General features: G+C 33.5%; 1 protein-coding gene across 5 annotated transcripts in view; it reads right to left on the bottom strand.

Moving 5' to 3' along the window:
- PPARGC1A (PPARG coactivator 1 alpha) overlaps positions 1 to 18,205 on the bottom strand; it is a 152,678-nt gene extending 134,473 nt beyond the window's left edge. For 2 of the 5 annotated variants that reach the window (XM_074229699.1, XM_074229701.1), the window contains exon 1: positions 22 to 210. Coding sequence is in view for 3 of the 5 variants with exons in the window: in XM_074229700.1 (XP_074085801.1) it covers positions 22 to 69 (48 nt within the window). In the remaining 2 variants the exon portion in view is untranslated. Of the gene's footprint in view, positions 1 to 21; positions 212 to 18,058 lie in introns of those variants that run through there. The other 3 variants (XM_074229702.1, XM_074229700.1, XM_074229703.1) reach the window with 3 other exon arrangements.
- Positions 18,206 to 25,992: the final 7,787 nt, after the last annotated feature.

Genomic DNA, 25,992 nt, shown 5'->3' with positions numbered 1-25,992 from the left:
GCTCGGCTCAGCTCAGCTCACCTCTATGTCACTCCATACAGAGTCCTGGTTGCACATGTCCCACGCCATCCAGCTTCTGAATGACGGCAGTAAAGCTTTTTAATCTACAATCCACAGAGCATACACTCATGCAGGCAACTAGCCCCTTACTGAGAGTGAACTGAAGGCACCTGTCTTACTACTGTTGCCAGTCACATGACAAAGCTATTAAAAAGTAGGCTGGGCTGTCACTCACCCAGCCTTCCTCCTCTTGTGCAGCCTGCTGCTAAAACTCGTGACGTCACTCAAAGGCAGACCTCTGTCTCAGTGAAGTAAAGGTTTCAAAAAAAAAAAGAAAGAAAAAAAACCCAGCCACTCGGACTTTTTGAAGCTTCCTAGCACCACGCTGTGATTAAAAAGCGTTTCATGCCACACCTCCTAAAAAGAGTCCTTTGCTATATACTATAATGAAAATCCCCTACAAGCTTTTTAAAATTTATTTTGTTTTTTTCTAAGGCAAGTAAGAAAGAACCCTGTTTTATTGCAAATGAAAAAGGAACTGATTGCTACTGAATTGTGTCCTCTCTGGACTTTTATTCTGATATTTCTAGGTGGTCTGAGCACTGGGTTAAGTTCTGGCTTTTAATTTTGACTGCTGCTATATCATTGCATAAAAAAGTTAGGATAGAGATGCATTTGTGTTTCACTTTTTTGCTTGCTTGAATCACAGCACCGATCATTTCTGATTTTTTTGTAATCAATATGATTATCTGTCCATATTAAGAAATACACAAAAATTTCTAGTAAAAAAAATGCTTATCTCCTGGACACCAGTGAAATCATAGCTTCAAAGCAGTCCTGCTGTTCAGTCTGCTCCATATAAGGAGATCAGGCACACGACCCAACACAAACCAACAGCATCTCCTCTTTCAGGTCCCTCCTAATTATTTCCACTTCTTTCCTAATCGCCTTGGGTGGGGGGGAGTGTTATTAAATACAACTGCTGCTCTTCTGCCCAGAATTGTTAAGATTCTTTCTGTATCTTCATAAGTAGCATTTCCTCCCAAACTGCCTGAGGGTGCATTTTTGAATAAACAATTTAACCCAAACCCACTGGCCTGGGTGGTGCCAGTTTGAATTTGAAAATGGAGATGACCATGGTGTAAAGATGAAAGCACCAACACATTATTAGCAGATATCTTTTTTTTTTCCTTCAGCTTTCTACAGCTCCTATCCTTGCCTCAATGAGAGCGGCTGCAGGTGCACCTGTTTTCTGATGACACTATATATTGAATACATAACAAACTCAAGGTACCAGGCATCACTGAAAAATATTTCCCATAACAGAAAAATGCTCTATCTTAACCCCTTCCAACTATTTTTTGAGTGTGTGCCAGCTCCCTCTCCACCAAAATATAGAAAAATTAGGAGACAGATATATTACTTAGGTTAAAATGCTACACTTTTCGAGTTTACACAACTATTTTGCTTTATATGTGATTGAAACCTTGCCTAGTTAAAAGAATTAAAATAAAAAATAGCATACATTTTAAATTATGTGCTGTAATTGTGGTTGCCTTTGCTAACTCTGGTATTAATTGTCTCCCTTCCAAGAAACAATTATCTGTGGTGATTTACTAATATGTACTGTAAACTTTAAAATTGCTAAATATAATTAATAATACACTGAGATGAGAAAGAAAAATAAATTGTTCTTAAAATAGTTTGTTTTTTTCTACTAAATAGATTTTTTTTATTTTGATAATATCTGCAATAAGCAACAAGTAAATCCTTGGATAATATAACCATTTTGACAGCTTATCATTATTGGGCTTAAAAATAACTCCTTTCTGTTACTTTAAAAAATTAACTATGTGCATTTCACTGGCACATATTTTCATGCACAGAGGTGGAAATGAGATTTTAGATTTACTTTTTAAAATAAAAAATAGACGGAAACACTGTGATTTCTGAAAAGCATTTTTACAAGCAGTTAATAGTGTTACTTTGATTCTACCCATAAAGAAACTCTAATTCTCTTCCCAATCTATATTCAGACAATGATAAAACTGCAGTAAATTATTAAGATTTGGGGCAAAGATCACTCACTCTACCTTCCAACTCACTCAACTGTGAAATAATATTAGTCATCTGACCTATAGAAATAAAATCAATGTTTATTAATTATTATCAGTTGATCCTTGGTAGGACAGTCTCCTCCAAGATTTCTTATAACTATGTTTCTCATCAACACAGAATCTATCATATCACTTATAAAGTTCCAGTCACATCTTTTCTAGAAATGGATTTAGCTTTGAACATTCCATATCAATGAAGAGTTTTTGTTTGGCCAGGAGTGGGGGAAAATAGAGGTGTTGCCATCTAAATTCTGATAATTTTGTAAGGTTCAGTACTTAAATGATACACACAATAATATTAAGTAAAAGTAGTTTCACAGGAGTTTTTAGAGCTGGAGAAATTGAGAGTTCTGAAATCACACCAGCTTATCTTTTTCTCCTCAAACCTGTTTTATGAAATAAAAATTTATTATGTCTTTTCTTCAAGCTAATTGGATAAGTTATTATCATTTTTAAAAATCTCAAAACTACAACTCCAGTGAGGAAGAATCATTTATTGATCTTTTAGATTTGGTCAACTCTTCAGATTGAATTTTTTCCCCCAATACAATCTCTTTATTGTATTCTCAAGGCAATTTGTTTTTGCTGCTTTTTCCTCATTTTTTCCTGATTCCTATTACATTACATGGTTTTTTTTTTTTCTGTTCCTTTTGAACGCTGTTAATAGTTTCATTTCTAATACCCCCGGCTTCCTCTCTGATACCTTTCCACAACTCTTCATTAAATTTCTCAGTGTTCATATTTCATTCAATAAAAGTTTATTAAGAGTCTGATTTGGGCCTAGGACCGTGCTTAAGGTGGAAGGGGAGCCAGAAGAGCATGTGACAGAAAACCTGTTCTCAAGGGTGCTTTTGATATTTGAGAAAAGGAACTTAAAATTAGATATGAAATATTACTCAATATTACTCAAATCAATATCCAATTTGCTTTTCTATTACTTAAAACAAAACTTTGTTTTAGTACCATGGTCTATGTACTGACAACTATTCACTCCCAACTTCATCTGGCTTTATCTTAATAATGAAAGTAGATATTTATTGACAAACCTTATAGAACATGAACTTAGTTACAAATCTTAATTTCATTTCTCTGTTACCTAACTTCTTTCCCCATCTCTACAAAAGTCGTGGGACTTAGACTTGGTCTCACTGTTGCCAAAATTCTTAACAGAAACAATAAAATATAACTGTGACTATACATTATAGCGCACACACACACACACACACACACACACACACACACACACAAAGACACACTGGACCTAGTTTTGAAACTAAGACCTCTGAGAAAATGGTTGTTCATACTCATAATGCTCTTAATGTACAAATTAATCTATTAAACAGTTCATTAGAAAGTATCACATTTTTAACATCTCCAGTAAACAAATTTACCCCAAAAGAGAGATTTTTGAAATTCTTAACCAATTTCCACATGAAGGTTTTATGTACCTTTCACATTTTATGGAATCTTAAGCTTATAAATTCAAGACAGTTATTAGTTAAATCTCCATTATGAGGATTTACATCCCAGTAATGGGCAACTTCCAAAAAATCAGAAATTGATTTATTATTTTGGTAATAGTTCAAACTTAAGAAAGTTATTGAGAAAATTTCAAAGATGAAGATAAAACTTAAAAGTTGTACAAAGGGGGGGGCGGGCATTCTTAAAGATTCATGCCCTGACACATATATGTCTGATAAGTGATCATCTACAGTTGCTTAAATATCTCCAGAATGAGAGAACTTACTACTTTATCATAGGAATAGTTATATCAAGAAAATCATAATATCATAGATTAAATTTGGAAGGGATCTTAGAGGTCATATAATTCAACCCACTCATATTACAAATGAAGAAACCCAGATCCATAGTGACTTGCCCAATCAGAGTTTTTCTCATCAATGAACCAATGTGCATTTCATTGTGTCAGACTATTCCTCCTTGTAAAAGCTCTGATTTTTAGGAAATTTTTATCTATATCAAGCATAAATTTTTCTCTGCAACTTCTGCTCATTGGTTCTATTACTTCCTTCTGATAACGGACTAAATACATTTATTCTCCTTTTGTCATGGCTATGCAGTAACTAAAATAATTACCATGTTCTGAGCAGCAAGGGTATATTCCATTCTACACAAGTTGAGGGACACAGAACTGAACTTTGTTACTAAATGGGGTCTTACTGGGCCATATGAAAGTAGCAATGTCAAATTAACTAGTTTTGAAAATCAGGCCATACATAATATATCCCAAATTGAATTTTTTTGGACCTGATACCAAATCAGTGTCTAACTGAACTCTAAACCTATTAATTTCCAAGATTTTACAAAAGGAATAACTATATGATACTAAAAGCAAGTCTATATCCTACTTGATGAAAAAATAAAACTCAATTTTATATCATTATTGTATGCATATGAAAAAGAATCCAATAGAAGTATCTCAATATGGAATACAGGTGATTATTGACTTTTGTTGTAGTATATGGAAATAAGAAAAAATACATGGAAAAATACTATAAATTGATACTATAAGTTGAAAGAGTAGCAACCTTTTCAAAAATAACTGAAAAGTCTTCCCCACAAGAATAATATTTTTCCAGCAACACAAAGATGTCACTTCCTGGTCAATGACAAGATCAAAGGTAAGGAGTTAATCTATTTTCCTGAGAATTTCACCTTTCAGGAACTGTTTAGTTACCAAGGAAATTGTAATTGGCTTTATATATAGATATAGATATAAATATATCTATATATAATTCATAATTACTATATTTAATTAATTAAATCCTGCTATTTCAATACTTGAGAATAGTTCTAGAATTCCTCAAAGCAGAGCCAATGAAGAGAACAGTGGCAAGGTACAGGGCAAAAAATTCATGAACTTTTAAATATTATAAAATAAAATCACATTTTACACAAAACTGCTATGTTAAAGGCAGAGTGAATAAAGTGTCTTTGAGGAATGGAACAGAAGAGTCAGTGGACAGCTTTAGTACCTTCCAGCAATTTAAAAAACAAAGACTAGAGATGACAGACAGCCTTACCAACACATTTCTCATCTTCAAATAAAACTTTCCTCCAGCACAGCTCTATGAAACTGAGTCAGCTTTTTTCCCCCTTCTCCTTTGGGACTGACTCAAGATCTGTACTTTTTTTCATATTAAAACAAAGAATAATATAGGTACTCTTGAGTTGCAGTCACTTGGTCCCAAACTAACAAAATAAGGTAAATGTTGTGATTATCACATGTTAATATCACATAAAAAGAAGAGTTAAAATCTGGATTTTAACCTAGTATTTGCTAAGAAGGAATGGAGGAGCTCTGGTTATAGTGACAAGGAACAGTACTGATTTAGGGGTAATAATTTTTGGACGCAAGAACTAGCTTTGTCACTTAATTTCTGAAGTCATAGGCACTGTACACCTCAGTTTCCTCATTTATAACAGGAAGTTTTTGAAATACATGATTTCCAAAATCCTTAGAATTTAACATTCTATGAATCTATACTTTAACTTCAATTGGAGACCCAATTTATAGGTAAAGTAAGATTATAATTTAATAATGTTGTACTTTGTATAATAATGCAAATTAAAATTTCTGGTATGAAATGCAAGTTAGCCTCCCCAAAAGTTTTTAAAAGTTAGTAAACAATCTTTCAAGTTGTCTTTTCTTTGAGATTATGTAAAAAACCATTTATGCTCAATTTTCAACTGGAGGAACCTAAGGAATAGTTATAACTATATACAAATAAATATACATATATGTATGTATGAATATAGATATAGATATATAAATAGTTGAAGTAAGGAGACATATTCAAAGGTAATGAGTTATTCAAACAGTGTCTCTAGTTCCTAATTCCTGAGTCTGGGTTCAAGCTTATAAATTCTTCCTTGTTTGAAAGGAAAAAATATTCTTTTCCCACTATTCCCCAAATAACAAAATATTACTAAAAATTCTTTCAAAGTCCTAAATTGATTTAACTCAATCAATCCTTTGTATGTTTCTGAGCTTTTCCCAGTATATTACCATTTGCATTTTACTCTCAAAGGACCAAAATGTAGTCCCAAAGTAGAAAAATAACCCACATAAATTTACTATTGCCTTGATAAATAGTTAAATGGAAGTAAGCTCCAATTTGCTTGCAAATGCAGGTCAGATTTACTTTGGGGGTCTAACTGGACCTTGGACTTTGGAAGGTAGTTCTTTTTTTATTTTTTAGGTTTTTGCAAGGCAAACAGGGTTAAGTGGCTTGCCCAAGGCCACACAGCTAGCTAATTATTAAGTGTCTGAGACTGGATTTGAACCCTGGTAGTCCTGACTCCACTGCGCCACCTAGCCACCCCTGGAAGGTAGTTCTAATATAAAGCGACCATTAATGGCATCATGGGTTAAGCAAAGCAATTCAAATCTTTCAAAGGATCATTAAGAAAAATATGCCTCTGTATCTCATTTGATTTTAGTCCAATTTCTACTCCTTTTTATATCCTTGGATATCAGGAAGTACAAATAGTCTGCAACTTAGAAGCCTGGCTTTAAAAGAGCTCATCTACAAACAATCCCCAAATTAAAAGTGTCATCTCCCTCCCATCACTGCCATTGAAAGCAGATACAAATATTTGCAGTTCCAAAGTAGAAGGGGAGAAATTGTGAAAAGCGAATCACTTAGGAAGAGTTGATCCTAAGGCAGGCTCCTGGGTAGAGTTATAACCTCCCTGTCCAAAATTGTCTTCCTTTGTACTGTATCAACTTTTTGATAGCCACTGCTACCTGGAATTTTACTAATTAAAGATGATTCAAGTACCAAACTACATTTTAAGATCACAGACAATATTTGGAGATTTATAGGAATATCAGTCCTTTACAGACTTTTGAGAATTGTCAGATTTGCTTTTTTCCTAAGAGAACTCTACTGAAAGAATGATGTTTTTTATTGGATTGAAATTATGAGAAGTGAATAAGGAAGGTAGCATTTTGGAAGGCAATCCTGGACAGAGAACCACAGTGAACATTTAGAGCAGCATGAACACACTAATGATGGATACCAGGAGGTAAGAGAAAGGAACACATAATGGAGATAAAAAAAGATGGTAAGGGAAAACGGTGGCCTATTTCTAAATTTTGCCTAGGGAGAATCCTGTACCTAGGGAGATCCTTTTCTTCATCCTCTGTTTCCTGGATAACTTTCTAAACAATTCAAATTAACATTCTGGAACCCTATCACATAAAACATATGTTTTCATATGAGAAACTGTGGTCCAAGATCTAATCAATTCATTTGGAAAGCAAAATGGTAGTACAAAGATGCTTTCATTTTGTAAAACTCTTCTGATTCTCCTACAAATTAACCACTTCACCAGTTTTCCAGTGTAGGTTGACCACTATCCTCATTCTGAACTTTGGTCATCTTTATGACAATTGAGTTTCTTTGATTTTTTTGTACAGGTGAAGTGTTTTCAAAGTTCTTAGGGAAACAAGTAAGTCTGTGGCTCTCAGTATCATCTCCAATAAGCTTCCCTGGAAGGTATAATGAAAAGAAGTCAGGTGATCCAGTGGATTAAATGTTGAACCTGAAATCAGGAATACTCATCTTCCTGAGCTCAAATTTGGTCTCAGACACTGTGATTCTGGACAAGTCACTTAACCGTGTCTGCCTCAATTCCTCTTCAAATAGATGAACTGAAGAAATGGCAAACCACTCCAATATCTTTGCCAAGAAAAACCCAAGTGGGGTCATGAAGAACTGGACACAAATGAACAACAATAATAATGAAAAGAACACTGAACAACTGTGAGCTAGGCGGCCTAGATTCTGGTTCCTACTTTTTAGCTGCCTGACTCTTGGAAAGTGTTTCATTGGTAATTTTTAAAAGTAATAATAAGAACTATTTCCTTATTCTAGCACTCAGTTATCCTGAAATAATCATTGCACATAGGAGATGCTCAATACAAACTTGTTGAATTGAAAAATTGCTCAAGCTCTCTAGAGTTTGGATTCTTCATTTGTCAAATCAAAGTTTGGAATAGAAGCCCTCAACAACTCTTTCCAACTTTAAAAGTCAATGATTCATCTGTCTCAAGTGAGGTCAATTTCTTTTCTTTAAATAAGTTTTTATTGATGTATTTTTGTTTTCTCAACAACACTAGAGTTTTCCCCAGAATCCCTACCTTAGTTCTTGCAGAGAGCTCTCCCATATAACAAACAGTATTTTAAAGACAAAAATAAGAGGGAAAAACTCTATGTAATAGATCAATATGTCAAAAAAAGTAAGGAAATATATCCAATAAAATACAATTTTTGGACAGGTTCCATCTTCTCATATCTTTTACTTCAAGTCACACTTGTTCTTTTTGAGTTTTCAACATACATTTTCATTTTTTTTGAGATTTTTTCCTTTTAAAATTGTTCAAATTGTTGTATATACTGTTTTGTTCACTCTGCTTACTTTACTCTGCATTAGTTCATGTTTATGTTTCTAAGCTCTCTGTATTCATCACATTTGTCACCTCTTACAGAACAGCAATATTCCATAATATTCATGTGCCACAAATTGTTTAGCCATTATCCAAGCAATTGGTAATAGGTTTTGAGGGTCAAATGAGATAATCTATTTAAAAGTCTGTTAAGCACTATCTCAATATCAGCTATTTTTATTAAAACAAACTATTGGATGAAAAATTTCCCTGGAAAGATCCCTGTCTGTGTAATTTGTGTTGTAAAAACAGTTATTTCTGGTGTAATTATTTGAATATAAGATATGATTAAAATCTGATCAGCTTTACAAAGCATCTTGTTTAGGAAGAGAAAAGGTAAAAACTGAGAGGGTCTTGAATTAATTTGCTAAATAGAGACAGGGTAGAAAATCAAATGAATGTAAACAGAATCCTGTTAAGCTGTTGAAGCAAGATGACTTTTAAGATGGAAATAATAAACAGTAGTCAGCAAGCATCTATTAATTGCCTACTACTTAGCAGGCACTAAATATAATATACAATAGAATAATTTCTGTCAATTTTACTTAAGAGGGAGCCTACTCCCTTCTTTGATTATATAAATCAGTTATCTGCACAGAGACTAAGAAATGATGGGCAGCAATAAGCTAAGAACATTTCATTATATAAATATTTGTATGTGTGTATGCATACATATATTATATATGTATATATGTATGTCCATACACACACACACACACACACAAGTATTTTAAAATCAAGACTATAGCCAAAGAAGATTGCTCTCAAAGACAGTTTAGTGACAAGGCATTATGGGAGACCATCTGGATCTGTTTCATTTTATTATATAATCCTGTTTATCAAGATCATCTATGTACTTTGGATGTATTGAAAATGATATTCTTTGTAGACTTCCATAGGAAGCTGAATCACAATTGGCACATGCACAGTATACCATCAAGGAAAAACTGGAGATGAAAACACTAGTAGCAATATATCGCATAAGCTAAGAGGAAATTAGTGTTCCCCCTTAGGAGACATGACCAGGATGTACCAAATAAAAGTTGCTTTGTTTATTATTAAAGCTCTTTATGTCCTGGCCTCTTCCTACCTTTCTAGGCTTCTTATACTCTAGGATCCCACCTGATTGGTGTACTTGCACTTCCTTGAACGGGACTCTCTGGGCTGTTCTCCAGACCTGCCATAGTCTGCTTTCTTCCCTTTCCTTCAAAGTGTGGCTTCTTTCAAAACTCAGCTCAAGCACACATCTCTGTGGAAGAACTTTCATGGAGCCGCTGGGTTAACACCTTCCCTCTCATATTACCCACATGTGCTCTGGATATTTCTTATGAACCTAGTTGTTTACATGTTGCTTCCATTTAGAATAAATGTTCCTTGAAGACAAGAGCTGTTTTTGCCTTTCTTTGCATTTTCAGCTCATAGCACAGTGTGAGGGACATGGCAAGTGCTAAATGAATGCTTGTTGCTACCTGACTTCACAGCTCAGATGAACATCACTCACTGAAAATCAGCTATCTGTAGTTGAAGTTTTCTTTGAAATGGAGAGGTTATAAATGGAATGGAGTTTTTCAGTTTTTATTCATGTGAAAAATGAAACTATAAGAAAAGATTTCCCTAAATTTCTGAAGCTTAAAATGACTAGAGAAGTGAAGGTGAAGAAAACGAATTTTAAACGAAGGCACTATAATAATCCTGAAGTAACAGGGTTTTGACTTTCCTCAATTTGTCTTACTCCAACTAGATTTTTAAAATTCCATGTTTTAAAAATGAAATCTGTTGACCATTGGAGACAACTTTTTATAATCTGCTTTAGAAGATCCATTCCAATGAAAAAGTGCCTAAAATAGAAAGAAGCTAACCTTTTACACATTGACACAAGGCTGCATCAAGGGACCGTAAGCTTTCAGAGCCTTCCTGTGGGTATTTTCAGCTTGTGTGCTCTTTGTCTCCTCTATTACATTAGCTAGCATTGCATACTGTGTAAAAACCCAGGACAGGAGCTGTGGGTTGTGGGAGGCATGCTCAGCTGATAGGAAGTACAAGTAACTAAACATTTTAAAGCTGTATTTCCTTTTTACTCTTCTGCAAGAAATGAAGCCTAAAGAAAACTATGGAAAAATATTTCTCAAAGACTATAATTTAAATGATTAACAGGCTAAATTAATCTATTCTACTTACAGTAATAAAAATTTTTGGTGGATAATGTTTTATATTTCAAAAGTATAACCAAGAAAAAATGATAGGTGAGAAAGAGGGATGTCCTGAGAAAAGGGAAAAGGAAGAAGAAGAAAGGGGGAAATTATCTCACATAAAAGAGTTATGCAAGGAACAGCTTTTATAGTAGAGAGGAAAAGGGTAGAAGGGTAATCAATGCTAGAACCTCACATATAAGTTGTTAAAAAGGGGAAATACATATACATATATATATATATATATATATATACATATTGCATATACATAAACACATATACACATGTATACATGTATATTTATAGTCTTAATAATACTTTAATACATAGTTAATTGGTAATAGAAATCAACCTTATCCAACAGTGAGAAGAGAACAAGATAAGGTGGTGAGGGTAATTAAAAGGGAGGGCAAATAAACAGGCTTTAATCAGAAACAAAATAAACTATATAGAAGGATCAGGGCAAAAAGAGACAAAGATGAACAGAAGAAAAAAGAATAGAGGAAGCAGAGTTAATAATCAGAGTGTGAATGGGTTGAATTCACTCATAAAATAGAAGCAGATAACAGAATGGATTACAAGGCAGAATCCAATAATATGTAGTCTACAAGAAACACTTGAAACAGTGACACAATGAGTTAAAATAAGGGACTGAAATATATCAATTATGTATCGGTTAAAGTAAAAAAAAAGGCAGGGTAAAAATCATGTTGTTAGACAAAGAAAAAAAGGAAAAATAGACCTAAAAATAGATTTTAAAAAGGATACGCAAAGAAACTACACCTTGCTATAAGAAACCATGGTCAAAGAAGTTATAACAATTCTAAACATATATGTACCAAATGACATAGCATCCAAATTGTCAAAGGAAATGTTAAATGAATTACATGAGGAAAGAGTCTATGAAACTCGTGGGAGACCTCAACTAGTGATAAATACTATAAAATACTCGGGAGTCTACCAGTCTAGACAAATCTAACTGACAATTAGACAAAAATCCAAAATGTTTGAGATGCAGCCAAAGCAGAAACTGGGGGGGAAATGCTTATTTCTGCGTGCATATATCAATAAAAGAGAGAAAGAACAGATCAGTGAACCGAGTATGCAACTAAAAATAAACTGGAAAAAAAGGACAAATTAAAAATCCCCAATTAAATGCTAAAATGGAAATCCTGAACATCAAAGGAGAAAATAAGAAAATTGAAAGTAAAAAAAGAGCATTTAACTAATAAATATGAAGAATTCATACATATTGTTTTATGAAAAACAGTAAAATAGATAAATTATTTGGTCAAATTGATTTTAAAAGAGAAAGAAAATCAAATTACCAGTATCAAAAATGAAAAGAGTAAATGCATCACCAATAAATATGAAATTAAATTAATTAATAAGAGTTATTTCACTCAATTATATGTGAGTAAAACTGACACTCTAAGTGAAATTGATAAATATTGACAAACATATAAACTGTCCAGATTAACTGAAGTGAATATTGAATAATTATATTACCCTATCTTAGACAAAGAAACTGAACACTAGATCAGTGAGTTGCCTAAGAAAAAAATTCCCAGTACCAGATGTATTCACAAGATAAGGTGGTAATGAGAGCAAATGAAAGAAGGCTATGATCATAAAATTCTAGCAAATTTTTAAAGAACAATTAATTTCAGTTCTACATAAACTATTTGAAAAAATACAAAAAAGAAAGAGCCCTATAAAATTCCTTTTATACCACAAATATGCTTTTAATAACTAAGCTAGGAAGAGCAAAAACAGGAAGAAAAAGGATATCCCAATTTCTTGAATGAATAATAACAGAAAAAGTTTAAATAAGAATATGTGCTTAAAGACTAGAGTAATATATCAGAAAGATCATAGCTATGATTAGGTAGAATTTGTGCCAGGAATACAGGTCTTTGTTTAATATTAGGAAAATTGCCATTATAATTGACCACATCAATAACAAATACAACAAACATAATTATATCAATAGGTATGGGAAAAAATTGAAAAAATACTCATTTCTATTAAAAACATTAAAAAGGAACCTTTTTAGGCATCAAAGGAATCTTTTTAAAAAATAGTTATCTAACTAAAACCAATAAAAATTATCTTTAATAGGAATAAACTTGAAATCCTCCCAATAAAATCAGGACTGAAGCAATATTGAACTAGAAATGTTAGATCTGGAAATAAGACAAAAAGAAGAAATTAAAGGAATAAAAACAAGCAAGGAAGAAACAAAACTATTACTCTTGGCAGATGATTTGAATCCTAGAGAATCATCTAAAAAACTATAGGGAAGTTGGATGATAAAAAATAAATTCACATAAATCATCAGTCTTTCTAGATGCTATCAAAAAAAACCCAGCAGCAAGAAATAGAAAGACAAATTCCATTTAAAATAATGACAGATGATATAGAATACTTGAAAGTCTACCTGCCAGTACAAACCCAGGGAGTACATGATTGCAATTACAAACACTTTCCACAGAAATAAAAACAAATAAAAAAATTGGAGAAATATCGCTTGCTCATGAGTAGTCTGAGTCAATGATTATAAAAATGACAATTCTACCTAAATTACTACTTATTCAGTTCCATATTAGTTAAAATGCCAAAGATTTATTTTATAGAGCTAGAAAACATACTAATTTCATCTGGGAGAACAAATGGTTAAGAATATAAAGGAAATCATTGAAAAAAGGTTAAGAAAGATAGTCTAGCAGTTTTAGTTTTGAAACCAAATTGCAAAGTAATTATCAAAATGATCTGATATTGACTAAGAAATAGAGTGGCATATCATTCCAGAAAGAACTATGGAGTCTGAATATAGACCAAAGCATACTATTTTTTGTTTTTGAAATTATTTTTATGTTTTATGCCTTACCCCCCTTATGGATTTATGGATTTTTTCCCTTCTGTTCTGATTCTTCTTTCACATGACTAATATGGAAAAATTAAGATAGTTTAATATATATATACATATATATATATATATATATATATATATATATATATATATATGTGTGTGTGTGTGTGTGCAAAAACCTATATTAGATTACTTTCCGTCAAGGAGAGGGGGGAAAAGGAAGGGAGGGAGAAAACTGTGGAACTCAAAATCCTACAAATTATGAATATCTTACATGTAGTAAGAAAAATAAATAAGTAAATTTATATTAAAAAAAAGAACTAGAGTGGTGGATCAGTGGGATAAATTAGGCACACAGCACACGTTAGTAAATAATCAAATTAATCTAGTGTTTGATAAGTGAAAGAGCTTTGGGGTTAAGAATTTGACAAAAATTTGCTGGGAAAACTGGAGAGCAGTTTGGCAGAAACTAGGCAAGGACCAGCATGTTACACTGTATAACAAGGTAAAATCAAACTGTATAAATGATTTAGACATAAAAAGTGATACCATAAGTAAATCAGGGAAGCATAGAAAAACATACCTATCAGATCTACGAATAAGGGAAGAGTTTCTGATGAAACAACAGACAGAGAACCTCAGAGGATATAAAACAGATAATCCTGATTAAATGAAATTTAAAAAGAATTTGCACAAATAAAACAAATGCAGTGAAAATTAAAAGGAAAATTAGAAAACTTGGAGGGGGGGGTGGAGGAGGCCAAATTTATAAAGATAAAAGTCATTCCCCAGTTGATAAATATTCACAGGATGTGATAAGGTACTTTTCAGAAGAAGAAATCAAATTTTACATTAAAAATACTCTGAATCACTACTGATTAGAGAAATTCAAATTAAAACAACTCTGAGATACTATATCATACCTATCAGATTGGTTAACATGGCCAAAAAGACAAAATGACAAATGCTGGAGAGAATGTTGAAAAATCGAGACAGTAACATACAGTTGTTCAAGTTATGAACTTGTCTAATCATTCAGTAGAACAATTTAGAACCAAATGTCTATAAAGCTGTGCATATCCTTTGATGTAGTACCATCACTAAACCAAGTCTATATGCCAAAGAAATTAAAGTAAAAAGAACCTATATGCACACAAATATTTAGATCGACTTTCTTTAGGATGACAAAGAATTGGAAATCAAGGAAGGGAGGGAAGTCCATTAATTGGGGAATGGCTGACAAAAATTATGGCATCTTATGATGGAATATATTGTGCTATAAGAAATTACAAGTAGGTTGATTTCAGAAAAATCTAGGGAGACATAAAACTCATATAACATGAAGTGAGCAGAACCAAAACATTATACCCAGTAGCAGCAATATTTAAGGATGATCAACTGAGAAAGAGTTAGCTACTCTGATCAAGACAATGACCCAAGATAATTCCAAAGCAGCCATGATAAAGATGCTATCCACCTCCAGGGAGAAAATTCATGAACTCTATATGCAGATGGGAATGTACTTTTTTTTTTACTATATTTTTATTGTTTTATTTTGATGTGTTTTCTTATACAATATGACTCATGAAATAATATGGAAATATAGTTTGTAATACTTCACATGTCTAAATGATATCAAATTGCTTGGTTTCTCAAGAAAGGTGAAATAGCAGGAATGAGAAAGAGAATTTGGAATTTAAAATTGTAAAAATGAAAGGTTGTCAATTTTATTTACATGTAATTAGGAAATATTTAACGAAGCAAATTAAAAAATGTTAAGTATAGCAAAGGAAGAGAATAGTTCTTCATATTCCAAAAAGTTAGTTTTTTACACTTCAGTTTCTTAATGAAGAAAACAATTTCTGAATGTTCAGTGACATATTTTCTCAGATGGCACATGGGATTAGAATAAGTATTGATTAAGTTCTACAATTTCACTTGATCTTCGCAACACCCCTGGGAACCAGGTACTATTGTTACTCCATTATACAGTTAAGGAAACTGAAACAGGGGTTAAGTGATTGGCTAGGATCATAAAGGTAGCAATGATCAAAATCTAGATTTGAACTCAGATCTTCCTGACTCCAGGTCCATCATTCTCTCTACTGTATCACCTAGTTGACTATATTTTCACATGTGGTAGAATAAATGCTGTAATCAAGAGAACTGAGTTGTTTTCCTAGTACTGACAGTAGCATGTTATGAGACCTGAGGAAAGCAATTCATCACATCTTCAGGTCTGCAACTGTAAAAGGAAGGGTACAGTGATATGCACAATAAACTAAATCAACTCTAAGAGTCCCCTAGCTTCTAATAAGCTATGAATCTAAGTTGCATCATTGGTCCAAAATTCAATACTGAAAAATTTTCTGATAGATATTTAATATAATGGCTTCATTAAACAGCCTGGGTTTCTTTAAGTACTATCCCATATGACTTTGCTTAACTTTTAAGTATTATTGGAGGGGATGCTCAGTTTTACTTTGCACTTGTTTATTTCATCAGATAATTAGAAATTCAGAAGGAGAGTCAATTTCTTAATTTTTTCTTCTTTTCTTTTCTAATATTTGATATTAACCTATCCATACGAAAACTTTCTAAAGCAATAAAATCATATCACGGATTGTAGGGATGCTAAGTGGTTATTACACTTCTCTGTGAAATTGGATTTCTTAAAAATGAGTAAAATAGGGGGCAGCTAGTTGGCGTAATGGATAAAGCACCGGCCCTGGAGTTAGGAGTACCTGAGTTCAAATCCGGTCTCAGACACATAATAATCACCTAGCCGTGTGGCCTCGGACAAGCCACTTAACCCCATTGCCTGGCAAAAAAATAAAAAACCTAAAAAAATGAGTGAAATATAGCAAAATAAAATTCAAAATCTTTATAGTAATTACAGAAGAGTCACTCATTTTAAGGAATCATAGTATCTCAGTACTTAAAGTGATCAAAATGATCTTCGTAATATATTTTTCCCGATCAAGAATTTGACATTTGGAAAGTGATCATTATGACCTACACTCACAGTACAATATTAGAAATGGACATCTGTCAATTATACAAAATTTTCATAAAAGAGAAATATGATATAATTAAAAAAAAGAAAGAAATCCAGGAGTTTCTGATAAACATCAACCTTTGGTCAGGTTTGGTGAAATTTTTCTTAGAGAAAATTGACATTTTACAGGTGGCAAACATTCAACTTTGATTACAAATGTACCCACTTTCTTTTTTCAAGAGTGAAGAAGCAGTTGCATTATATAACCTTAATTTATTGTTTTTAATGCCAAAATCATTTGATAGCCAGAATTATATTATGGACTATTAGTTCTTATTTGGTCCTCAAGTTAACCTCAAGGCGTAACTAAATTAAATTTAAACTGCACATTTGAAAGGACCTTCATCTAATTTTTCTCTGTTAATAAAATAAAACATGGTAACATATTTATTTCCAGTTCAGTTCATGTTAAGGAGTTTAGCACTTTACAGAAAACCAATTAATAGCAATCATATATTGTAACACTTAGTAGTTCAGTGGAAAACTATAGGGTGATAGATTAGAAGAACCAAATACCCTAAGTCTATCTTATTTGCTATCTTGCTAGCAGATAAGAGAAACCTACACAGAAGCAGTCTGAATGTTAGCTAAACTCTCACTGAACTGAATGGCTGTTCTAAAATTTAGAATGGTATTTGGGGATCCTAATTTTAATTGAAAAATCTAGTGGAGTTGTTCAAGCTGAAATATGCAATTATATTTTGGAAGTCTTAATTGTCCATCCTGCTTTGGATTTGAACAATAGAATCTACAAATTAGCAAGAAATTTCAAGATCAAATGAATGCCCTATTTTTACTGAGGTTGACATTATTATCACAAATATTATCAAGTCACTATTACTGATTGTAATATATTGTCAGTCTTATACTATCAATATTTGTATCAGTCCTGATTTTTTAGGGCAATGACTGAATATTTTGAGAGCATCAAAATTTCTTGGGCAAACTCATATCACTGAATGTGAACACTAACATATGAGTATATATACATTTATATAAGTATATATTCACTTATAGAAATCTCAATGGAACTGTTTTCATTCTTTCTAATCACTGAGAACCAGTGCATTTTGGGAAGAATCACCTTTCAAAAACAAACTTCTATGATGCTGGTTATTTTCCATTTGACCCTTCTATACTTTTATTTATCCCATGCAAAGAGTTAAATATTCTCCTGATTTAAAAATATATTTTGTGACATATATATATATATATATATATATACATATATATATCAATTATACATACTTTCAAGATATCACATAAAAGGCTCAGACAACTGACTCATATGCATAAAAAAGCAGACCATGCATAAAGAAATCCAACCTTAGGGTTTTATAGACTTGCCTCTTTCATAACTGCATCCACAGATGACCACTTCAAGGCAGGACATTCATCAACTTCTATGTAAAAATGTTTAGCCTAAGTTCACAGAGTTTTTCAAAATTGGGCTTAAACTTGTTACTTTTTAATTCCCAGGGTGGAGTGACATAGCAGGACACCTCATAGTTATTGCTAAATGAAATCCACAGCGTGGTGCAAATCTGAAATCCAATCTCAATCAGATATGGACGTAATAGCAAATATGTACTGTATCATGTGCTTTCCAACAGCACTAGGTCTCGAGGGAGCACGCTGACATCAGCAGCGGAGACAGGTGGTTCCCTTTCCAGCTCAGGAGGGAGGGAAAAAAAAAAGGCGGCAGTGCTGTATAAATATAGCAATACTGTAATTTTTCCTTGGTAAGTTCCCCGTGATGCCCATCCTGTGATACCTTATTGAAAGAATCATTCTTTATAGGTCATCCTAACAGTAAGTCACTAAGCATTTGTAAGCCAGGTGCATGTGCCCAGATGTAGATGAAATCAACAGTCACGGGGAAGGACTGTTTTACTGCCCCAGTTGGGAGTGCTAGCATTTTTAATCTTTGCTTATAGGAGAAGCAGAAGCATAAGAATTCCCCAGAAACAAGTGCTGTACTTTTGATTCTAAATTATCACTGTACTAGATTAGCTTCCTATTCCTAATAATACCCACAGGGATGCTTTATAAAAAGCAGACCACGATACAATCATATACATACACAGAACAGGTCAAAACTAAGCTTAGCCAGTTTGATTCCAGATGCCAGAATAGTATGTGATGTACTAAGACTTTAGTGGTCAAATTTATTTGCTTTTGAATATAAGGTTCCTAGAATATTAGCCATGTAATTTGTGTATAAAATTTCTTGATTCAGTTCCTGTTCCTCTCTCTTCCCAGATACTTTTACTCAGTGACAGCGACTGGCTCTTGAAGCATTCTCTTTTTTGTTGGATCTCCTTAGAAACACAAATCTTGTTCCCTGGCAGCGGTTGCCGTAAGTGCTGTACCACATGTCCAAACTAGTTCTCTCTCTCAGCTTTAATTCACAGTAAGTGGCATGAAAGCAGGTCAACACTTCTCAAAAACCACTCTGAGCTATTTGCTGCTTCGGTATCTATTTTTGAAAGACATGTTCCTTCATAGAAGCTAGCTTTATATTTTGAGTTTCTAACTATTAGTATTGACTTCCTTATGGTATGGATTACAAAATATCTAACACCAGGGAATAATCATAGTTTCAAATATTAACCATAATTCACCTGGAGAATTCAGGAAACTCTTAAAACCATGAAAATCAATAGTTTTTCCCCCAAAGAAAACTGTCTCTGGAAAGCTCCTCAAAGCATTCATATTCTTTATAGCTTTTTTTTTCCTCAGGTATACATTGAATACTTAACTTAATAATGTCTTCTTACATTTATATTGAACCTCAAATCCCAGGTTTCTTAGTGATCTCCCAGAGTAATAAACAAGTAGGAAGTGCAGGAAGGAAAGTAAGGTCTGTACTAACCTTCCTGGCTTCCTCAATTTTCAAAGTAGATGAGTTTTCCTACTTCTCTGAAGTTCATTGCTCTTAGATAATAAGTTAGAAAAAATCTAGAGATATCATGTAGCTTAGCCCACTACCTTCATACAGATATGATATTAATATGCCAGATTTATAGAGGATGTAACTAAGGCACAGAGATTGAACTAAGGCTTCATTTTCTGAAGGGTAGCCTCAGGCACTAGAAAGGAGCCACAAGAAGAATGACAGAAACAAAAAAAATAGTTAAAAACAAAGTGTGTTGTCTGGCCACTATCAATAGGACCTACACAGTTAAGAGAGATCTCATCCAAGTCAGAAACATGGTAATTGCTTTTGTGATCAGGAAGTACTGTATATCACAGTGTCTGACTACTTAGCTTTGTCTATCCATTTAGAAAGTAAATAAATAACAGCAAATCTAGCTACAAGAAGAATTAGAGGCAGAATTTAAATTGAAATTTACCCAAAAATATATTTCTTCCTGCTACTCACAACCTACCACTTCTTTCCCCCCTGCCACACCCATTACAGGAATCTTTTTTTTGATAAACTCAAACTGGCAACAATGGTTCTCAGAGACTATGCCAAAAGAGTGCTAGCTGTCAGGTCCTACTAAACTGGAGAGGCTTTGAATAAAGCCTGGCAAAAGTAGCCTTTTCTTTTCTTTTCTTTTCTTTTCTTTTCTTTTCTTTTCTTTTCTTTTCTTTTCTTTTCTTTTCTTTTCTTTTCTTTTCTTTTCATTTCTTTTCTTTTCCTTCCTTTTCTTTTCCTTTCTTTTATTTTCTATTCTTTCTTTCTTTCTTTCTTTCTTTCTTTCTTTCTTTCTTTCCTTTCTTCCTTCCTTCCTTCCTTCCTTCCTTCCTTCCTTCCTTTTTTTAAACCATCTGACAACTAGTCTAGATAAGTTTGTAAAGGCTGGCTTATTGTAAAGGTGACCACTCTGTGGTGAACTTAGTTTATTTGTAGGTTCCTTTTTGTTTGTTTTTTTGTGTTTTGTTTTGGGTTGGGATTTTTTTTTTTGGCAATAGCAACTTATTAAGACTTTGTTCTAAGTAATAAAAATGGCTCGGTCTGAGCCAGTGGAGGTAGTATTTGCTGTTGTTCAGTAATGTCTGACTTTGTGTGACTCCATTTGGAGTTTTTTGGCAGAGATATTGGAATGATTTGCCATTTCCTTTTCCAGCTCATCTTACAAATGAGGAAACAGAAGCAAACAGGGTTAAGTGACTTACCCAACATCATGCAGTATCTGAGGTTGGACTTGAATTTTGGAAGATGAGTCTTCCTGACTTCAGACTCAGCACTCTATCCTCTGTGCTACATAGAAGCCCCAGAGAGATAACACCACCACCACCCCCTGCCACAATTCTTGGAATATGCACCGTAAAAAATCTTATATCTCATTTTAAAGAAAGCACCTTTCTTTAGCTTTCTCCTTCAAAGCTTACAAATAGAAGTTTATTTAGAGCTTTTTTGAGAGATATCTAAAAGTAGTCATTTTTTTTCTCCCTAAGATAACATTTTAAATGGTATTTTGTGTACTTAAATTCCTCTTTAGGATTATCCACATAGATAGATGATAGATAGATAGATAGATAGATAGATAGATAGATAGATAGATATACACACACTCATTTAAAGTCTAGCTAATTCAATTGCTAACATGTGTTTCATTGAAACAAGATTATTTATAAATACATCAATTGGGAAAGCAGGGATCCAAGGGGAAGGAAGCATGATGCTTAGAAACAGCACTACATTGGGAGTTAGTCAGCAAATATGGACAGAAATCCCACTTCTGTTATTTCTAAGGTACCTCTAAGTGGCAGAGTAAGGTCTGGGACCAGGAAAACCTGAGTTCAAATCCAAGCTCAGATAGTTGCTAGCTGTGTGACTCTAGGCAAGTCCCTTAATCCTTGTTTGCCTCAGTTTTCTCCTCTGTAAATTGGGGATAATAACAGGGTCTATTTCCCCAGGCAAAGATCAAAATGTTCATTGTAGCGAAAAAACGGAAACAACCTAGGTGGCTATAATTTAAGATAACTAATCAAATTTAATCAAATGAATATGAAAAATACAGAAAAAATATGGGAAGATAGATAAAATGTTGCAAAGTCTAAGAAAAGATTGTATATATATACATATATATATAGCATTCACAATAATGTAAATGAAAAAGAAAGTGAAAGAATACAAAAATAATTTAATGTTATATAAATATAAGGACCAGTTTGACCTTGAACAACAGATTAAAAAAAGGCATTCCCTTCCCCTCTGTAAAGACATGGGGTACTAAGTTTACGTGTATTGTGAGATATATGTTTGGTTAGTTTTGTTTTGTTATTTTTTAACTGTTTTCTTTATTTCCATTTTATTGCTTGTTGCTCCTGGGTATGGGAAAGGGGAGGGATTTGAACATGAAGATGGCATATGAATAAAATATTTAATAAAAGTTACATATATAATTCCTCTATCACTCAGGAAGATTTTCAGTGCTTTATCCATCATGAAATTATTTAGTATTGATTTATCTGGTTATAAATTGTAAACCCTTAGGAGAACAACCCCTCTTTCCTTCTATTTTCCTTATTTCCTTCTTTTCTTCCTTTTATTTTTTCCTTGTTTCCTTCTTCGTTTTCTTTCTTTTTCTTTTTCTTTCTTTCCCTCCCTCCTTCCTTCTTTTCTTCCTACCATCCTTACTTCCTACATTTCTTAGTTCCTTTCTTCCTACTTTTTTTAATTATACCTCTATCCTCTGGAAATGGAGGCTGAGAAAAAAAAAAGAAAAGGAACAATCATGTTAAAAGTATTTGCCATGTAGAAGGCATTGTGCTAAGTACTTTAAAAATATTTCATTTGATTGTCAGGCAACTCTAAGAGATAGGGGCTATTATAATATTTGTTTTACAGATGAGGAAACTGAAGTAAATAGAAGTTAAGTGACTTGCCCAGGGTCACACAGCTAGTAGATGTCTGAGGCGAGATATGAACTCATGTCTTATTGATTCCTGGCTCAGAACTTTATGCTAACATAGTTCAGGGCCCTATAAACAATAGGAACTTAATGGATGTTTCCCAAATTGAAATGGAACTGGAAAGAATCTTAGCAGTCATCTAGTTCAACTTCATTTTTAAAGAAGAGAAAATTGACTTAAGAGACAGCATTTGTCCAAAATATCACAGATAGATTGACTGATTGCTAATACAATTCTCTTTCCAATGCATCATGCATCTCTCCTTCAATGATTCTATTTTATAGATATTTTGTCATATTATTGAAAATAATTAGTTATTGTAAGATATTTAAAAACCTACGAACTACATTTACATGAATTATTTTTCTTGATTCTTTCAATCACTCTGACAAACTGCATTTACAACTCAGAGTAGCTCAGTGATCTATCCAACATCATGTATTGAGAAAAGGGCAGAGATTTCAACTGTTTCTCATCTAAATCATCTCCAGTCCTCTTTCACTTTCAAAAAAGGAGCAGAATACTCTTTCAAGTAGCAGGAAACACACTTGAGTCAAGGTTTGAAAGTAAAGGTTTCTTATTCTTTATAAAGACTATTTTTATAAAGTTTTTGTTCAGGTTATTAGCAGTAGTCATTCCTAACTAAAGGGTCAATAGGACAAAGACTACTATGTTGATTTGATAGGCACATTTAAGCTACATTTCTATAGTCATTGAGTTTATGTGATCAGTCAGTAGTATTAAAAGAGGCAAAGAGAAAAAGTATGTTTTCCTCTAGTGTTCTCTCAATCTGAACTCTGTCCAGAAAATACCAATATATTGCTATATTTCTGCCTTGCATAGTGAAGGTAAGAACAGTGACATTGGAAATAAAATTCAGGAAAAAGAATTAAATAGATTTGATGTGCTACTTATAATCTATTATAAAGCACAGAATGTATGTAGGTAGTGAGGAAAGTGTTTACTTTTAGTCTATAACAATTCAGGTAAATATTACCATGTTTGTCTCATTTCTTATGGACCAATAGTACATACCATTGCAGGAAAATACTACAATTTTAACCATTCTTCAATACATGCACATAACACACATGTATCACTCTAACCACCCCATATGGAGAGGACTAGAGAAAATTGTAGAGAACACAGTCATCCTCAATCCTTCCTTAGTTAAATGGGAGAACCCTGGGGCCAGATCAGGTAAAGTGTAATAAACCTGTAATCCAGCCAGTGGAAGTCAGGGAGATCCCCATTATGTATATATGCATACATATACATGTTTATGTATACATGATTCATGTGTGTATGTGTTATCCATGTGTAAAGATTAGTGGCCAAGATAAAGTATGGACACTAACTTGCATAAAGAAGAGTTAATTGAATGCTTAAAAATGTGAATATCAGTAAGCATTTATTAAGCTTCTTCCATGTGCAGACATTGAGAGATAAAAAGAGGCAAAATATACTACCTGCCCTCAAGGAGCTTATCATCTAATGAGGGAAACCACAAGCAAAGAAATACATTCAAAACAAGTTATATACAGAATGTACAAGAATTAAGAGAGGTTGACGAAGACTAGTAGAAAAAAGACACAATTTTTACCTAGAGTATACAAGAAACCAGAAAAGTCAGAACGCAGAATGAAAGAAAGGGAGCATTCCAGTTATGGAGATATAGTCAGAAAAAAGTCTAGGAGTTGATTACTATATTCATGGAAAGTCCAGGAAGGCAGTGTTACTGAATCAAAGGAGTAAAGTGTAAGACACCTGGAAAGTTAGGAGGTAGATTTATTATAAAAGGTTTTGAATGACATAATTTTGTCTTTGATCCTGGAGGCAGTAGGGAGCCACTGGAGTTTACTGGGGAATAGGAGCATGGAATATGTTAGGAAAACCACTTTAGTGGATGAATGGAGAATGGTTTGGAGCAAGGAGAAACCTGAAGCAGACAGATCCACCAGTTGGCTTTTATAATAATGAGGTGATGAAGGCCTGCATCAGGGTAGTAGTAGCACCTATTATAGCAGGGTTTTTTAAGGTTAGATAAAATAGGAAGAAAAGATGTAGTACAATAATTAGCAGGAATAGAAGAATCAGTTTTGGGCAAGATAAGATAGGGGATAAACATGTTTGTATACAGTACAAAATGAACCAGTGGATAGGGAAAGATTCAAAATAAATGAAAGAATGGGAATGTCAGAGAGGGCAATCTATTGGAAGAGATAGGGTAAAATGGAAACACTTGGAGTGGTAGAGGGAGTTGGCCTTGACAAAGATTAAGACCACTTCATCATGTGAGATGGGGTGAAGGAGGAAAGAGTGACAGAAGGAAATCTTAGAGACAGGAGCTGGGAAAGAGGGAAGGAGAGAGAGAGAGATCACAGTAAATGGATGCAGTTTTTCTGTAAAATATACAGCAAAGTTCTAAGCTGAGAAAGTGGGTGCCAAGGGGAGTCATGGAAGATTTGAAGAGTGATGAAAAGGCTGAAAGAGTCACTGCGGTAAGGATGATAGTGAGTTGATAAGGGAGGAAGAGTAGGATTGCCTAGCAGTAGAGGAATAAGATTAAGAATGTGTAACATAAATTTGTAGTGAATGCAGTCAGAATAGTTGTGTGATTCCACCCCCCCCCCCATATTTATTCAACAATATGTGTGTGGAAGCAAAGGCAGAAAATGACAAAAGCAATCTGAGGCTGAGACATAATTGGCATTTTGATAAGGATTCTAGGGATTCAAGAGAGGAGAACAGCATAGAGTTGAATTAGTTTGCCAAGGAGTCAATGGTAAGAAGAGGTGAGAGTGACTAGTGCAGGAGAGATGGCTTGGAAGGAAACTGATAGAGTCAAAGGATTGGAGTTCACAGTGGAGAAAAAGAGTAGGGGAAGAAGAGGAGGAGAAACCAATAGCTTATAGTTGGATTAGGGGAATTCAGAATTTTTCACCATAGATATGGTATATTTCTAGGTGAGGGCAAAAATCAAGAGTATGAACATCTTTTTTGTGAAGCTAAGATAGAAAGTGAATAGATAGAGGAACTGGGTGATGAGAGCATTTGAGGGAGAGTCAATATGTATGTTGAAGTCCCCTAATATAAAGGCCACAATTGAGGAAGAGAGAGAAATTGTGAGCCAGAAAATGAACACATTGAAGAAAGAAGAATGACCTAAGAGGTCTATAGACAACAGCAACTAGGATTTTGAATGAGTGACAGATATGAATACCATGAATTTTAACAAAAGAGAGAGTAGTGAATAATGGAGAAAGTGGAAGAGAGGAAGAAATATTCAAACTTCATCTCTTTGACCAACAGAGTTGAGGAGTGAAAGTTCACCCGGGACCAGAAATAGTATTCAAGGGAGAGTGGGTCCTCAAAGGGAGCCAGGTTTCAGTAATAGGCAAAAGAAGGAATGG

The sequence above is a fragment of the Macrotis lagotis genome, chromosome 3 (genome assembly GCF_037893015.1).
Source record: "Macrotis lagotis isolate mMagLag1 chromosome 3, bilby.v1.9.chrom.fasta, whole genome shotgun sequence".
Lineage (NCBI taxonomy): Eukaryota > Metazoa > Chordata > Mammalia > Peramelemorphia > Peramelidae > Macrotis > Macrotis lagotis.
The sequence above is the reverse complement of the archived record's forward strand: the minus strand, read 5'-3'. Positions and strand labels throughout refer to the sequence as shown.